Below are 16,247 nucleotides of genomic sequence, written 5' to 3'. Positions count from 1 at the left end.
GTATGCTCGATTTTAAAGAACTTTTTTTTCCTACCTTACAAATCATTCCTCATTATGAATGCATGAGACCATGGCCATGTCATACCTTCTGCCGGTTTTCGTACGTCAACTATGAAGGATTACTTTGGGCATATGCTAGATACTCTTGGCGAAAAAGACATGCTTTTGTTGGCATTGCAAAGGAGGTCTGCATCTTCATGAGCCGATTAGACGCTGAACCGGAGGCGTTGTAGGAGGAAGGTTGTTTGGATCTGCGAAACGGCTAACAAAGATGCAAGAGATTGACTCCTCCACCACGGCGCTGTACAAACTCAAATCGTCAGTGTGGAGATCCGCTTGTACTGATCTGGCACAACTTGTAAATATGCGCACAGTGAGCTTGGAACGCGGGGCAAACGGGTTTCGATGGAACACTTGGCTGGCGTCTGTCAGAGAACGTTGACGCGTGGCGTCGGTACACGAAGTAGGGGCGAGTTACAAGTGGGGCATACGGCGCATCGCCGACCGGTAACTGACGAACAGTGGCGGCGGTGAGTGCGTTCATGAAACGACTGGTGGTGATGAAGGAGATTGGTGTGGAATAAGATCGGAAACCTCGAAGCTGTGGATGTCTACACAAGGAACGAAGAATGCGCTGAGCCGTACACGGTCAGCAACAGTAGTAGCACGCGTCCACACATCCATGAGGCAGTCGAGTGGTGGCAATACCGGCAGTCCACAGACACTCCAGTCATTCCAGTGTGGTGTGTGCAATCGGAGCCGTCGCGTGACGCAATAGCACGCAAAGAGGAGACCAGTTATTCAGTGACATCAGTGGGTGTAGCTATTCACAGATAAGCAATTTTTTTGGGAGGAGGTGAAAGGTAAGAGGGGAATTGCACTCCTTTAAATAAAAGCCTGGTCTGCCTACCTCAAGTCAAGTATCACGGCTTCTCTCCAACGCATCCTCTTCCTACCCTACCAATTCATGCTCCGCAGCCTACTTGCACCTGTCACTTTGAACACATTAGACATTGTTACCACTGTGGACTCTGCGGAATGCCCCATTAAAGCATAGAAATGTCTCAATCTCCTAAAAGTGGCACTAACATTAGCTGACTTTTGTGCCCCAACAGCATTTAGCGCCGTGCAACGCCATACAAAAGTGTTACAGGAAGCCTCTACAACAGTGGAAGGGGGTTAGACTTGGTTAGTGAAGTAGACAAGCTAGAATTAGACACATCTCTTCCATTAAGCTTAATAGTCATAGGATTTTGGCGCGTTCAAGACAGGAGGGAATTGGGAGAGAACATTAAAAGAGCCACCGTAGTTCCTGACCGACCCATACCTTGGCAGCACACGGCACGCACGTGAGGGAGTTGGAACCGGTCACAGGAGAATGTGCCGATCTGCGTGGATTGTGGAGAGGACACTATCCGTTAAATGCTTGAGGTGCCGTATAAAATTGCCACTGGGGGTAAAAATGAGGTCACTGAATGACCCCATCCACAACCCAACTTATTGCCATAATAGGTGGTCCAGGCATCGACTCACGACGAAACTGCTTCCCTTGATGGTTCAACGGTGCTTGCTTACTGATGCATCCCATAAACCATGGAGAGGTTCAAACCATTAAATTTTCTCAGTCACATTGCCTCTCCTGACAGCGCAGCTGCTCTAACAGTTCAATTAGCAGGTCAGTTATACAACAAACAAGCCTCACGACGGAATCACGTCAGTGCAGTGGCACATGTCACCAACGTGTATGACCTGTCATGGACAGTTTGAGTCTGCCATGAGTCCGCCCTCATGATTGTAGCATGCGACGCAGGCATGAAACTGTTTAATTGCCATTGCTCATCAACAATGGACGACCTACTTATGGGCCATCGTCTGCACTCTAGCATCCACTGTTCACCGGCCTCGCGGTCACTTGAGGGGTGGCGCATAGGCATCCACCCCACCCTGAATTGTTGACTGGGCAGGTGAATCGGTAATGAGGATCCTACTACATCTGCATCTCAACGAAACAGTCGATTGGTGGTCGTGTAGTATTTGCATACCCTGCTTTCCACTTACTTAAACAAGGGGAATTGTAGAATCACATCTTGGGGGGGGGGAAGAGTGAGTAGGGCGTCGAAGTGACGAAAAGGGGGAACATGCTCAGATATGTGCAATTATGCGAGTAAATAACTAGGAGGTAGACGAAGAAATAAGGGGAATGGAGAAAAAGGTGGAGACAGGTGGAGGAGGGTACATTAACAACTGAGTGGAGTGACGATCACAGAGCCACTGTGGCGTCCTAACCGAACAGTATTAGGAGCTGTTGGGGCGGTGGACCGATTAAAACGTCCACATACTGCTCGGAAGACTACCACAATGCCTCGCCAACACCACTGCCACTGCAAGTTACCGTTACTGCTACTACTACCCACCGGTAGCATTACTACTACTACTACTACCACCAGTGCCAGCACTACCAAGAGTGGGATAGCGTTGTCATCGCCACTGTAGCCACGCCTTAACCTACCTCGACATGGCTTCCTTTCAGAATGAGGCTTGCTTTGTCACAAAATGTAACAATGCCGCCTTTGTGTCTCGTAGCCAATCACCGATGAGCATCACATGCACATCATCCACCATGGGGACACCATCTGCATCATCACCACCGCCAACACCATCAACATCATCACCCTCAACAGCATCAGCACTAACCCCTCTAGCATTCTTTACATTTCCCTGATTAAATAACTACCCAAATAAGTGAAAAAAAACAAATAGATAAATAAGTAACTGAAAAGGTCAATAATTTGACCAGTTTATTCCCTTGCATGAAGTCGTGGCGGATTACGTGCACGTAAGACGATGGCATCCTGACAAAGCCCACCACTTCGGCAATACATGACATAACTGTTTAGCCGACTAGGTGGCCACCCTCTGCACAAATTGCTGACAAATGCGATGGTCGGAATAGAAGAGAGGAGCGAAGAAAAAAGAGTTTGAGAAAGAGGAAAGGGGAAGGCGAGAAGACGGGGGAGAGGGGAACATATGTGGAAGTGTGAGGCATAGTTCTACCTCCGCTTGAGGTAATAGGCGTAAATTTACTCAGTGTGGGTTACCCGATGTCGAGACCACCTCAAGGGTTTGAACAGGAGCCAGCACGCCAGACCAGCAATGATGGGATTGAGGAATCCTGAAAGAAACGATGAGCGAACAGCTTATTTCCACCTCAGAATCACACATTTGATGGTACTGCCTTTCCATCTGGATGACACATTTCTACTGCACACACCTAGCGTTGCACCTAGTCTTTGCTAATCAACTTAATGCGATGCGAGTCCGAAGTCGGAGTTCAGGTGTCGGTGGTTTCATGGTCTGTTTACATTAGGTAACCTAAAACCACCTGGAGTTGGAACTTATTCTCAACGCGCTGAATTGTCTCCTCTTAAAACAAAGCAGCATTTCGAGTTCAAGAAACGCCTTCAACAAAGCGCTGCCTGAAGAGACCATCCTTTGCTCCTTTCATTACTTACAAAACACAAGTTTCAAGTAATACAACGCCTCGGCAGGGCCACACCAACTAAGGACTTCCAAGTTACATCCAAAATGGGACCAGCTGAATCTGAGACGCCATCATACAGGTAAGAAGTAACCTTAGATAAAAGTGTTTATGGAATTCCTTTTGAGATCATCCATACACTGACACTTGTGGCACCTGACTGGCTGAGTTAAATACAGTAGAGCAGAAGAGAATGCTACTAACACGTCCAGAAATGAATGCAACCACTTTGCAGAGCATAGGGCATGGAGCGCAGGGCCTAGAGGAGACAATGCAGGAGGTATTGCCGGTGAAAGTTGGGGAAAAAAGGATCCAATTTGGAAGCATTTACCCATGGGGAATTGGAGCAGTCGTTGAATGTCGGAGAGGAAGAAGGAGAGCCATCGCTGGACGCCGTTAGTGACTTTCACATGATGGCCCGAAGGTAGGTGGAATTCCTTGAATATGCCATGAGCGTTGAGGCAGTAGAGCACACCCAGTGTTGTTGCTGTCTCTACAAGAACCACCAATTTTGTATCACACTTAATGCCACCATTTAAATTAACCCGACAACGAAAGTCAACTGGACAGCAATCTCTCAAAGTCGGTATTTAATGTACTTGAAGAGTTCCTGTTCTGTGGTGGGGTATTTGACAGAGTTCACAGTGGAAACAATGTGTAATGTGTTCAAAGTGATCGGTACAAATGGACGACAGAGCATGAATTGGTAAGGTAGGAAGGAGAGGTGTTGGAGAGAAGCCGAGACAATTGACCTGAGGTAAGCGGGTAGGGATTTTGTTTAAAGGAGTGCATTTTACCTCTTATCTTTCACCCCCTCCCAAAAAAATCGCTCGTGTATGAATGGTCGCACCTACTGGTGTTACTGAACAATTAATCTCTACTTTACATGCGATTGTGCCGCGCGACTGCTTCAATTATGGGCCAGTCAGGCGTTCCACGCACCGCGCTGGAGTGACTGGGATGTCAGTGAACAGTAAATGCCAGGAAGCACAACAATCAGTAGCGTTACTGAAATATCGACAAATTGATGCGTGACTGCGTGTGCTACCGTTGTTGCGCATTGTGCTCGGTTTGAGCTTTTACACTTGTGCGAATATCCACAGATTCGGGGTTTGGACTATCCTTCTGCACAAACCCTCATCATCATCTCTGGTTGTTTCGTGTACGCACTTTCCACCACTACCTTTCACCATCGGTACCATCAATAGCATCTTGCATGATTCACAATAAGTACGTCAATTAACGCTACCGGCCACTGGCTAGCAGTTGACGATACACAGATAACTCCGCTTGCAACTCCCTACTACTTCATACATCGCCGTCACTGACACGGCCCCTGATGGACTCGAACCAATTATCCCATCCGTACAGCATTGCACGTCATTCCTAGCCCCATATGTGTGCATGTGCGTATTTACAGATCACATTAACTTGGAACGTTTACCATTTACCATTTTATGCCGGATTTTTACTAGCAGTTCTTTGCATTATCAATATGAGGTTCCCTCATTTAGAAGAGTTAGAGCGGGATGCTTCCCTATCATCAACCCTTCTGTAATGAATCTTTACAATATCCCCGATTCGGAGAGAAGCAGCACTTTTGAAAAAGATAGAATTAATGCAGTTGTTTTAATAATGGAGAGGCTTAAAGCCATGAAAATCTAATTACAAATCATGTAGTACGCAAAAGGCTAGTGTTTATTTGGGCCTTATCATTCAAGATGCAATGTTGGAAACTTGAGGCAATAAACGTAGTGCGCAGACAGGATATGCAAACTACCGTTTCAAAGGGTCTTAATACTCACCTGAAAATCCCATAATTTGAGCATTGTTGTATTTTTCATAACCGCTGATCAGAAAAGCAAGGCGATATAAAGCCAAGCTGATGATACCCGAGGAGAGAGTGAGTACAAAAAGGTAGACGAGGAAATCAAATTCTCGAAAGTGCTTTTCTGCTGCCACGCCATAACGTATAAATAATGCAAGGCAATAGTAGAGGTGCCACTCGTTTCTATGCGTCAACGATGCCAGCAGAAGAAGCATTAAGTTTCCGTGCACAAGAACCGAATTGAAATCTGCTGAAATCTAGAAAATCATGAATATGGTAAAGGTGAAGGATCTACCTGTGGTGCCAGAGCAGGCAGTCCGCAGACGTGCGCGGTGACAAGTAGGACAACAATGAAGGTGGTAAGTGCACATTTGTAAGTGAGATGTCGGATGTTTAGAACGCACTGAATTAAGAGTAATATAATGGACAGCACAGTGTAAGGGTGCTGATGCCTTGTGATGCTAAAGGAGCATTAATGTATGAAGAAAGGTGTGAATTTACTTGTCTGCTGTTGGAGATTCTGACATCCAAAACGCTTGAAAAGTAAACCAATTGCTTAAAAATCAAATACGTCCTAAAACCTTACTACTACACCCCTAAAAATTCTTATTAGCGTATGAAAACTCCAAAACCAACCCATCAAGACAATTTTACCAATTCATTAAAGTTCGAAATCTTTCATAAAAGACAAGGAGCAATAGCTATATGAAATGCATAGCTAGGGTCTATACAGAAACGCCAAACAATTCTACCTATTACTTTGAAAGAGCTAACCATCTTTGGAAAACCGATCTAGTTTGACTGGGACCAAAGCGCTAAATTCTACTCTTAATCATTAAACTGACTAAAAGTAGGTCTAAAACACAAGTAATAATTCGGTCTCATTTTTTTGTAAATCAAATTTAATATGGAGTGAACTCAGCAAAACGTCAAATGCGATTGTAAATATGGGATAATAACGGCAGATATTTCCGTTCACCAATCATATGTTATTAGAAAAAAATTCCTTCTAGCGCGTAATAAGTGCAAAATTAACAAATTTTAGGGTTTACATTATAGTGTGAAGGTGAAAATGCAAACTTAGTTGATTCAGAATACATAGATGATCTACTAACAGTAGGCGAAATCATATTAAGCAGTTTGAAACGCCCCGGTAGGCCATATAATTCAATCAATATAAGCACAATTTTGCCTGCGCTTTAGTTTAGACAAAAAGCAATTTTAGTCACTAAAACATTGCACTGGATGTTGTTAAACCATTTACTAAAATAACCTTGTATTAAACATGCAGATATTTTTAATTGCAAGTACACGTAATCATAAATTTTTCATAGGTAAAAACCCCCAAACATATTTTTTAAGGGTTTTGACCCTGTCAGTTTGAAATTCCATGCACTTAATAATCCTTTATTAGAAAATTTTAAAAATACAGTGCTTTATGCTCAATACTGCTGATGTAGAGAACTTTTTTGACCGTGTTTAGTGTTTTAGGAAGGCATGTGCATTATTTGCCTTGGTGAATTATTTGTGGAGACATTGGTTCAAGGTTACTGTCACGGCATGTTTGTGCTTTGTCTGCATCTGCTTCTCCTTTATTCGAATTTGCATCGCATACGTCGTCGTAGGCACCAATGTTGTAAATATGTTCCGTCCATCTGTGCTACTCGTATTTTGTTTTTTCGTTTTCTCTACAAGCTTTGAACTTTACCATGAACTTTCTGACAGAACCATCTCTCATTGTTCCAGAAGGCTAAATGTGGAGTCAGATATTGGGTGTTCTTCAAAATACCCCAGCAGTGTTGGCGAAGTACTAATTTCGGACAATGCACTGCACCTGCGTGAATCTATTTATAATAGTCTTTCAGACCTGATGATAGTCATTCCACTCCAGTTATTTATTGATCAAGATGTTATTTCATTTCTGCGGGATTCCAAAAAAGCGGCGGGATTGTTCGTTTTTTCTCCTAATTTTCCTAATTCAACTTTCAAATACCCTTCCGGTTTCTCTGAAAACACCTTTTGTCCAAATGGAAATTTCACCTTTTACAATAACTCTCGAGAACTGTGTGATGCAAATTCAAAATGGAACCCTCAAGCTTCTGAATATGCCACTATTTCTTGGCCTTTTCCAGTTGTTCTAGCAGAAGAAAGTGATACAGACACATGGAACAATATTTCCATTTGCTATAACGCATATAACCGAAACCCCATTGACGACACCCGCTGTTTTATGGAAATTCGGAATTTCATGTCTGCTGTGAAGTCTTCACAAACCTGTTACACACGTGAAATCCTTCTGAGTCACCATCTAGAGGTAACAGACCAAAATTGCTACAGTCATAGCACTTTTAGTTAGCTTCTTTTTGTAGCCAAATCGGTGGGGTGAATCTGATGCTTCGGGCTAGAAACTTAACAGCGACCAACTCCAGCTCCACAAAGCCAGATCCTACCATCCTGGTGATCTCGCGTGTGGACGCTCTGAGCATGTTTGATCGCAGAGCGACCTCCGCATTAGCTGTCTTGCCTGCTGTCAGTGTAATGGTTTCGGCAGCTGTTCATTTGTTAAATCAGCTGGACGTCAGAGTAGGAAAATCTCGAAGTCAGTTTTAACATCATCTGTCTTGTAGGCAGGCAGAATGCGAAAGAACTTATTATTCCTCTTGTTGGACAATGAGGCATTGAGTTTTATGGGCTCGCAGCGATTCCTTTTTGATCTCACACACGGTCGTGTTGCACAGGCCTCCGACCTCCCTCTGAACGTTGAATCTGTGGAATCCGTCATCGAGTTAGCGGGTATTGGTTTGCCTCTAGAAGACGATAGGAAGCTACCCATTTACTACCTTCTCTGCGATCCTGGTATTGCTCAACAGGTAGATCTTACTGCTTTTAATTTGATTAAAATCCAACCCCTTATTACTTATTTATGCGCAAGCAACGTGGGATTGTTATTCGCACATAAGTGCACATGACCAACCATTATTACTTGCAGTCATTTGAATTGTCTCTGAAATACAGTCGATGTATTCTACCCATAACCAGTCGGTTAGACTATCGCGTGAAGTCTCTGGTACTTTTATTTAATATTTAAGATGTTAGATCTTACTTAGTACTTTTTTGCAAACGCGTTCCAAGTAGATTACTTCTCCTTTTAAACTAGTGGATGCCCTTTTGAAATTTTTTAAAGAAGCTCAAACACAAGAACCTAAATTTAGATAACAGCTATTAATTTGATACTGAAAATGGGGCTTGGAATAAATTAGTAAAACATGACACTTTACAGAAAACTGCGGTTTTGTATTCGTAGATCTTACCTAATATTGGCAATAGAAAAGGTGACTGAGGAAGTGGAAGAATTGCTTTCGAGTATTTCTTGATTGCTTGCTTACCAAAAAGTGCTTGCAGAAAACTTAATTGAGTTTTTGGAAGTCATTATTTTTTCCCATCGAATAGCTCCGCAATGCTAATTGTATATTTTTTGAGTTTCTGTGCCTTCACTTATCTACTACTGATAAAAACATCTATTCGTATTTTTTCGTCTGTTGGTGTGTGAATTTGATCTTTCTACGAGGTCAACCCCTTTTCACATACGGGGCATTATTCGACCAAGCACAATCTAATCTTTACCATTCATATTCTTTTAATCGGTGGTGGTGTTTTAGTGCTTCGAGTCCTTTCTGAAGCCGTAATAAGGAGCGTTAATGCCGAATGAGATCAGGAATTATTGGACAGAAAGGTCGAAAGGCTATAGGCGTAGCCGGGAGGCCGTGCCTTTGAGATATTTCACACCTCGCGAAGATTGAGTATCCCTCGTAATTAGACATACATTTAAACGAACATTAGCTTATGTCGTGGTTGGGTTTCGCTCTGGCTCTCCCTTCAGGTGATATGGTGAGTTGCCATTGAGTCCACGAACAGTAGCACATGTCATGGCTTGTTTTGCAATTTCTGTCTGTTAGGCACTTTGTAAGCCGAGCTGTGTCGGGGGAGGGGCCAACTCACCCACCTTTGTGGTAACCTTCTCCTTAAAGCAATATGAGCAAATGGGATATCATATTCTCAGATTACAAGCGGTGTGTCCGGGTATGTTTAGTAATCATATCTGTAGGGTCGCTTTCAACTCAGTGAAACCCCATTTTGTTCCATTATCAGTCACTGCGCAGCTCTCGAAATTAAAGCCTTGCTGACACATTCAACATTTATGTTCATTTATCTATCCGAAGCAGATATTTTCATCTTCTGACGTTGCATAGCTTTATCAGCTTTGGTTACCTTGCTGCCGAATTAGTACCCCAAGTCCTTCCTGAAGTCATAGTAGGACACTCCAGTATTGGGCAATGGCCTACTACTAGCCTAAAAATGGACTGGGGTGTAAGATTTTTACCCAACTACTTGAATTCCATTCCTGCCCCAGACGGAGAATATCACATCATCCATTTGGCGTGCTCTGAATGCCTCAGCAGACGATCAAGGCAGCACAGTCCGTTTTTTGAATGGTAGTCTCGTTCCACCCGCACTGTTGCCTCCAAGTTTGTCGACACAAGCGCTCCTTAAGTATTTCGTGCGGAAGGGCCGCCCGCTCAGCCACATCGTCATTTCTGACCGCCCGGCCACTCCGCCCTTCGCGGACACTTTCATCGACTCATTCCTTGATACTCGTTGGCCACCTAGTCCTACGGCCAATGAGTATCTTCTCCGATTGGCTAATCTGCTTGCTGATGCGCTGCACAGAGTAAGTGATGGATTTGGCTTTGGTGCATCCTCGTGATAGGGGAATTAAAGTCTCTTGTACATGTGATGACAGTGGTGTTAAGCCGTGTCACAGGTGATATCACTCTACCAAATGCTTTTATTAGTATGGCTGGACTTGCGACTTTTGGCGAGTTCACCCAATCTTTAGCAGTTGCGAAATCATTCTCTTCATTGTTTTAATTAGTCATCTATTTGACCTAATGTGACCAGTTTCCTTTTTGTTTTACAATAAAACAACTTGATTTTTTTGCAAGGAGATTACCGAAGATTCGTCGCCTATTCCAGAGCCCATAAGCGGTGTAAAACCGGCCGAATTGATGGATTGCTTCCTCAAGGATCCCGGCTGTAATCTCTTGCGAATGGCAAGTTCTCCTTTGATTGACGTCTCTCGATAAAATCAGAACTTGTCTGTTATGTTGAACTTTTTTTCCGAGAAGAATGAAATATGCGAGATTCGAAGCTCTTTTTCGACTGATTCTGCTGGGTTAGCCATTGTATTTATGCCGGGTATCAAGAGTCGAAAATCGCCTCTTGCTGCTCATAAAAAGAGTAGTCTCTCTAGAGCTGCATTGCCCAAGACCCCCAGAAATGTGTCTATTCTCGGATCGAGAGTTTTCTACATCTCCTTTACTGTTTTGGAGTCAACCAGCCTATTTATGCCATAATTTGGCTTTGCCGAGTTTTGTGGACTAACAAAGGACGATGTTAGCAGACGTTTCAATGGTTGTTATTACCGAGCCATCATTCTTTTATTGGCAATGTCATTTCCATTGCAAATTTCTGTGACTTTGCCCATCTCCATCTTTTGGTGTTCTTTACCAAATTCGTAGTTATCAAGACCTCGGAAGAAAAGTGACCACCACTGGCGACCAGATATTTTGTTGCCGTGATTGGTATTGGTTGTCCTTATCTTATTCCTCACTTCTAATCGTATGTCCGACATGCAGGTTCCAGGAAACTGGAATATCTCGCTCAACGTTGGTAGGAAATGTAGCAGAGATTGCCAGCGAAATCCTGGAACAGTTTACTTATTTTGTTCTAACTGTCGCTTCTCATTCGCAGCACCTGGAGCCCGAGGTGGTGAACTTCCTTCTGAGTCTTAAGGGCCCTATTCCAATGCAGACTTATGAGCCAGTGGACGGCCATAGTTGGCGTGTCTCGCACGTCGTATCACATCTCCTCATGGGCCTCACCGGTCATCGTCTGAAGGAGTGTCCCCCTAGTACAGACTACGGCGCCTTCACCTACATGTACGGCTGTAAGTAGCGCGAAAGGACACCATCATCTTTGCCATCAGCAACATAGGCGCCCTCCTCTCCCCTTCACTCATCCCTTCCGCCCATGTATTTCGGATCCACTAACTCTATTCTACAGATTACAACGGCTCGACGTGGTGCTATCGAAGTCTTGTAGAGACTGCCACTTCCTTCTTCTTCCTTGAAGACGGTGCGGTTGCTGCCCCCGGTTGGGTACGCAGTGTGCCGTTTGAGAATCAGCGCTTCGTCCGCCTCTTTCGCTCCGCTCCACCCTCCAACGACAAACTCGCGCTGGCACTGGGAATCATCCTCACAGCTATCACTGGACTCATTGCTCTGCTCGTGCGAGCCTTTGCCGACCGCCTATTTGTACGAACCTGCGACTCGCACCTTCCTCAGTCCCGTTGAGTGAATAAACAAGTATTCTGCCCCTTCTTCGTACCCATGTACTTTATACTCACACAGGAAAACGCTAGGGTATGCAGAAACGCAAGGAAGGTAGAAGGGGAGGAGTTAAGCCTTGGTGGAAGGTTGAACGCTTTGGGATCTTTCCTTGGCACGGTGTACGACGTCCGTGAGGAGGTTATTTTCAGCGAGAACTTTGAGTAGTTCGATGATGAAGGGGAGGTAGTTGTGACGTCGACGATTGTTCTCACTCCGTTGCTCGGCAATTCTTGCCCTTTCTGCAAAGATGCAGTACTCGTTCTGCCCTATCAAGTCCTTATCCGCCTAGGCAGTAAGAATGCAGGTATGTGTAGGCTAATACGTGGACTTGAACCGGAAGGGTAATCAGGGTCTTACGGGTGGGTTAATCAGATACTCGGCTGCTCGGGCTTCGTACATCTGCAGACGGCTGGGTACAAGAGCCATTAGATTAAATCTGCCATCAGTGCATTCACTCATTCTCTTGGTGATGATAGGGAGGATGACGTCAAGCCATGACGCGCCCCCAGGAACGGATGCAACGCGAATGGGATTTGGTTTCAATCCATCCAATTCATAAACTGCACCATTGATGGGGACAAATCCAACGTAGTGATAGATATCCTCAGGCTTGCAGGACTTATTCAAATCAACCTCAAAAACCTGTGGACTACATGCGGCAAAGGAATAAAGACAAAGCACTTCAACACTTACCGAGCGAAACTGTTATGTGCCAGACGCAATTTGTCACAATTTGCCAACGCAGTGCCTTTCATCTATACGACAGATAAAAGTCTAACTTTACAAACCTGACTATCAAAGTCGGAAACGAATGATTTGAAGTCGGTCAATGTATCACCGAGCTTCAGTGAGGCAGGAGGCAAATTGAGAAGAACATTGATGAGGGCCTGGGTAGCACAGGCATTTGTAATGACCTGTTTTGCAAAGAAAATCGAACCAGACTCGGTGTAATTTGGTGGTTGTGACGCGTCCTGCCCATTCCCATCCCACTTGAACAAAAAGATTAGACCAAGAGCGTCGTTGAATGAATCGGTACTGCGAGTATCATAAACCTCGATGCAATCAAGGCCATCAACGCCTTCAGAAAATATATGCAGATATAATGCGTTACGTACCAAACCCACTCATAAGTTCATTGAAAATCCCCGGATCGCTTTCAATAAGACACCAGTTCCCTGTATCACTCATCGTTGTGACCAAACGGGTCTGTCCTCGAGAGGCTATGAAGGACAAGCAAATGTGCGCAAAATTCGGCTGCAAATGCAAGTTGTCTAAATTCTGTGAAAAAGTCAATATTAAGTTTATTAAGTTTTTTCCAACTAATGACTGGGTTTATTGTGCCTTTAAATTCTTTATGTGACTTGTGCAAGATTTATGAAGTTGATATAAAGTAAAAGATGCTTGCTTATTCCATGTGAAAAATATTATAGAAGGTGCAAAAAGAAGTTAACATGGTTTGTTTTGCCATTTACAAGCAGCCTTTGACGATTTTTCAACTATATTACCTTTAGTGTAATTTTGAATTAGACTTCAATGGTTTTGGCTCCAAATATTGGCAGACATTGTGCTGTTTATTTTACGCATTGACCTTGAAGAAAACTTCAAGTGTTTATGGTAGAGGGTGTTGTATGAAGGGTACGTGTGTGTTAATTATTCTCCGTCCTAGATTTTCCTGGTTACTTTTACGATCCAAGCCAGGGCAATTACTTTAAAATCCCTAATTACTGGGATGTATCCTGTATCCCGACTTCTCCATCTAATCAACAGAGTGATGTGCGACTCAGGCAACGTGCTTTGGACAAACTAAAGACTGCGCTTAATAAGCAGCAGTCCCAGAGTATTGTACAAGATTTTGAGAGTATTGCCATCTCTAAACGTTGTTTGAGATTGGGTATGTTTTAACATTAAAGTTACTAATGTTCGATGTAATGCGGTTCTCTACAGTTGTTGCGCTAATATTCCTCTTTATTTCAGACTTTTTCATGAAAATGCATTTTAGACTCTTGTGTCATAAGCAGCAGTTAGGCTTCAATTACCCAATTATTCGTCAGACTGTGGTCGAAACTGATTCTGCTTCCATACTTCATATGATCTCAGATCAATCATTGTTTTGTGAGCTGCGTCGGTACGAGGTAAAGTGGACGCAGAGTCAAAATTCTTCCGACGAATCGGGATTTAAAATTATTGACACAACTTCCCGAAGTCAGCATCTTGATCACTACGGTTGCCTTGATGCCACTTTGGACCATTCAACGAAAGATATCTTGTGTTTGTCCCCTAGAAGACTGACCTTCGTTAGATATGATAGTGCGTTTTGAGTAAAATTGGGCCTGTTTTCTCTCATTTTGCGTCAAAAACTTTTAATTAACATAAAACGTAGGCAAGTCTGATTTTTCCTAACTCTTTGGGAATAAATCTTGTTTATGTTTCATAGGTGAGGTGAGAGACTACCAACTGTTACGGACTATTAAACTTGCTAGGAAATATACGGATTCCGTTTTTTCTCGAGGGGCCCTAAGATCCTATATTTCATCAATGGATACGCAGCTGCAATGTGAAGAAGATTCAGTCGTAATGTTTCATAACCACAGGATCATATCTGCTTTTGGATCAAAACTTGTACCTTTGCTATCGCTGTCCGAGTTGCTAAAGATGCCCCGCGTATCCCTTTCCAAATTCTCGCAACCTATTTTTACTGCTGTGGGCAGTGCTGCTTACTTGCAGAATATGAGAAAACTAGACGCATATGTCGCTGTGGGCAAGGCTTTTAGCCTTCTCAGCTTCACATCAGCCAAGAGCGAGCTAGAACTTATTAGGTTCGGTGGTGCGGACGCCTCTGACATTGCCCATCTGCAGTGCCTCCTCTCACCTAACAATGAGCGCTCTGGCGTGATTGTGGGACGAGTCGACGGTTCGGTGGAGCTGTGGGAAGATCGACAGCCAAAGTCTGCTGCAGTGATCTATAAAGAGTCGAAGGGAGCTGTGGAACGCGGATTGCCTCCACGGCCGGTGGTGGACTATCCATCGCACTCTTTCGTGGCGACAGCAATGGAGAAGTGTGGTGCCATCGGCATATGGCAGTTACAAACAGGCGAACTGGTGAATATTCTTGAATGTCCCGCATGGGTGGGAAACAAGTTATTATTCTGTAGACCCCCCCAATTGGTGATGCGTTCGTATTGGGGCCTTGAAGATGGCAAGTCGTCGTCTTGTGGACCCGTATTAATAGCTATTCACGATAAATTAGTAGATTTCTTTTATTAAACAGGTTTTATTTTTAACGTTTAAGTGTACTATGAAAATTTTGTACTGACTGGTTGAAATATACTCTCAAAACACGCATTAAGTTATCTATTCAAACCCAAAGTATGCATGCCGATAAGGCATGTAAAGAATTGCAGGGTTGCAGATCAAACGAATCTTATTGCTTAAATAAATTTGACAACTTGGCGAAATTGCAAGAATTACATTAATAAAATTCTTCGCCTACGTAAACAAACAAATTTAACAGCTCGCATCCTGCTCTAATTTCTCGACTTTGTCGCATGTGATGATGTGACTGCTTGGTGCATATAAAGGACGGCAGGTAGGGATACGGCAAGTAAGGCGGGGAAAGGGTGTCTCTATCCATTTAAACCAAAGTCTGCGACATGAGGTACAAGGCATTCTGTGGCTACAAGTGGGACCTTCTCCAGACTTCTTCACCTGATGACGACTGCTGCTCAAGAAGTTGTCTCTGTGCAAGTGCCATCTGCTTCGCATCTGACTGGGTGGATTTGTGGTAAGTGCTTGCGTTTCAGTTTAGTGGATAGTGAGTGGATCACATGCAGAAAAAGGGAGATATTTGCAATCCCTTGAAGAACGTTGCAATGCTCAGACCATATCTCGTCACGAGGTGGTCGCCCCGTCAGTAGATAGAGAGAAGTGCATGTTGCGTGGTGAAGACATGCAGGAGAGAAGCGGAAAGCAAAGTGGCAGTCACTGAAACGTGTTGCCATTCGTTAATGCATGGTGTGTGGATGGAGACCGTTCACATGGTAGATTCCGTGACAGTCCCCTTCCCAGTTGATGTGGGTGTCAAGGCGTTGACTCACCACCCTTATGCTAAGCCTTGATGAACAGGGTGGATCATGCTGCTGTTCCTTCTGTCCACTCCATTGCAGCAACACAGAGACGCCGTGTAGAATCCTGAATGTAGAATATGATAGCTGTAACAGACAGATGACAAATGTCAGCTGCGAATTGATTGGATGCATTGGACTGCTTCAAACTAGCACGCCGTTAACTGATGTTTGCGAGAGTGCAAGAATTTGGATACCCTCAAGCATCATTTTAGACTAATCAACAATTCGAGCCCTCATCATGGGTGACATTTTTCTGCCTATTCTAGGTACGACTGCTTAACTACTTGTCACTTACTGAAATCACAGAG

General features: G+C 43.9%; 4 protein-coding genes across 4 annotated transcripts; 2 read left to right on the top strand and 2 right to left on the bottom strand. All coding sequences in view use genetic code 11, as the record gives it.

Annotated features, from left to right (window-relative positions):
- Positions 1 to 195: 195 nt before the first annotated feature.
- EGR_08496 (hypothetical protein) lies at positions 196 to 5,893 on the bottom strand (the record flags this gene model as incomplete). Its single annotated transcript, XM_024497745.1, has 8 exons — positions 196 to 378; positions 413 to 611; positions 2,561 to 2,730; positions 3,099 to 3,172; positions 3,870 to 4,031; positions 5,344 to 5,623; positions 5,662 to 5,827; positions 5,868 to 5,893. The coding sequence occupies 8 exons, from the start codon at positions 5,891 to 5,893 to the stop codon at positions 196 to 198; spliced, it is 1,260 nt and encodes a 419-aa protein (XP_024347831.1).
- Positions 5,894 to 8,002: 2,109 nt separating this feature from the next.
- On the top strand, positions 8,003 to 11,779 carry EGR_08495 (hypothetical protein; the record flags this gene model as incomplete). The annotated part of the gene is made up of 4 exons (XM_024497744.1): positions 8,003 to 8,236; positions 9,778 to 10,095; positions 11,178 to 11,373; positions 11,490 to 11,779. 4 exons carry the CDS (start codon positions 8,003 to 8,005, stop codon positions 11,777 to 11,779), a joined length of 1,038 nt encoding a protein of 345 aa, XP_024347830.1.
- A 105-nt stretch (positions 11,780 to 11,884) lies between these two features.
- EGR_08494 (Ubiquitin hydrolase isozyme L5) lies at positions 11,885 to 13,003 on the bottom strand (the record flags this gene model as incomplete). The annotated part of the gene is made up of 5 exons (XM_024497743.1): positions 11,885 to 12,100; positions 12,173 to 12,464; positions 12,509 to 12,570; positions 12,604 to 12,893; positions 12,931 to 13,003. 5 exons carry the CDS (start codon positions 13,001 to 13,003, stop codon positions 11,885 to 11,887), a joined length of 933 nt encoding a protein of 310 aa, XP_024347829.1.
- Positions 13,004 to 13,443: 440 nt separating this feature from the next.
- Positions 13,444 to 15,079, top strand: EGR_08493 (hypothetical protein; the record flags this gene model as incomplete). Its single annotated transcript, XM_024497742.1, has 4 exons — positions 13,444 to 13,456; positions 13,482 to 13,706; positions 13,790 to 13,940; positions 14,407 to 15,079. 4 exons carry the CDS (start codon positions 13,444 to 13,446, stop codon positions 15,077 to 15,079), a joined length of 1,062 nt encoding a protein of 353 aa, XP_024347828.1.
- Positions 15,080 to 16,247: the final 1,168 nt, after the last annotated feature.

This window comes from Echinococcus granulosus, assembly GCF_000524195.1.
Source record: "Echinococcus granulosus chromosome Unknown EG_S00108, whole genome shotgun sequence".
Taxonomy (NCBI): domain Eukaryota; kingdom Metazoa; phylum Platyhelminthes; class Cestoda; order Cyclophyllidea; family Taeniidae; genus Echinococcus; species Echinococcus granulosus.
This window is presented reverse-complemented; position numbering and strand designations above follow the sequence as displayed.